General features: G+C 59.4%; 1 protein-coding gene across 1 annotated transcript in view; it reads left to right on the forward strand.

Moving 5' to 3' along the window:
- Positions 1 to 17: 17 nt before the first annotated feature.
- Positions 18 to 1250, forward strand: part of LOC104617987 (glycogen phosphorylase, liver form) — a gene marked incomplete at its 5' end in the record, with an annotated part of 5973 nt that continues 4740 nt past the window's right edge. Inside the window, 2 exons of the mRNA XM_010283457.1 lie at positions 18 to 129; positions 213 to 295. Of these exons, the coding sequence (XP_010281759.1) occupies positions 18 to 129; positions 213 to 295 (195 nt within the window). The remainder of the gene's footprint in view (positions 130 to 212; positions 296 to 1250) is intronic.

Consider the following 1250-nt stretch of genomic DNA (forward strand, 5'->3'; position numbering starts at 1 on the left):
CCCTGCCAATGTCCTAGGTGGTGCTGGCGCTGCCCTACGATACCCCCGTGCCCGGGTACATGAACAACACCGTCAACACCATGCGCCTGTGGTCGGCTCGGGCACCCAACGACTTCAACCTGCGGGACTGTAAGTGGGTGCTGGTGGGGTGCTGCGGGCGACGGGGCACAGGGCGGGTCCTGCACCTACCTTATCCCTCTGCTCCTCCCCAGTCAACGTCGGAGACTACATCCAGGCCGTGCTGGACAGAAACTTGGCGGAGAACATATCCCGTGTCCTCTACCCCAACGACAACGTAAGTCGGGATGGCGGGGTGTCCCTGTTTTAGGGCTGGCTAAAGGTCGCGGAGCAGCCCCTCTCGCTTTTAGTTGTGTTCCGAGCCGCCTGTAGAGCTTGGATGGGGATTGCTGCCTCTCCCCGGGGCTGCAGCAGAGACGGGTCCGTTCCCGGCCAAATCCATGCCCAGTGTGGTAACGGGAGGGGCTGGGAATGAGCATGCCCTGCTGCAGAAATGTTCCTTGCGGCTCCAAACACGACACGAGGGCAAACTGATTGAGTGCTGCTGGTGTTGCCCTGCCCGTCCCTTGCAGCCCAGGACTGGAGATTATGCCCCAAATCACCCGTTGCATCCCAGGCTCTTGCTGCGGGTCATCTCGTCGTGCTGCACGCTGGCTGGCACGGAGGCACAGTGGGATGTACAGCCCTTTCCCGGGCACAAAACAAGCTGTGGGGCTGGGGGGGGTGATGAAGGGTGGCTCTCCTTGCTCTGCAGCCTGTTTTGGGCAGGCCCTGATGGATGGGGTTTGTTCCCATTTAATCCTACCCCAGACTGGTGCAAAGAGCCGGAGGCACCACAGCTCCAGTGGCAACGTTGCAGATCCTCTCTCGCAGCCCAGTGGGCTGATGTTCTTTGCTGTGTGAATGGTGGTTTTCATTTTTGTTGTAGAAACAGCTAATACATCCCCTATGGCTTTCATCCCCATTGCCCCAGTACCTTTTTTTTGCGGCCAAAAAAACCAGGGCACCAGGAAGAACAGCTTTCCATGCTGCTTGGGGGGATTTTAACCTCTGTACCAGCACATCTCCAAACCCCCGTGCTGAAATCTGGAAAGTGAGAAGATGTCAGAGTTTGAGCTGCTGACAAAGCCGGAGCTGGGGGAAGCACTGGGGGCTCACGCCGTGCCATGTGGTGGATGTTGCCGGCGTGGGTCCCTGCGTGGCAGGGAGCCCCGGGGAGGCACAGCTCCGCC

Source organism: Phaethon lepturus, unplaced genomic scaffold (genome assembly GCF_000687285.1).
Source record: "Phaethon lepturus isolate BGI_N335 unplaced genomic scaffold, ASM68728v1 scaffold39413, whole genome shotgun sequence".
NCBI classification, from domain to species: domain Eukaryota; kingdom Metazoa; phylum Chordata; class Aves; order Phaethontiformes; family Phaethontidae; genus Phaethon; species Phaethon lepturus.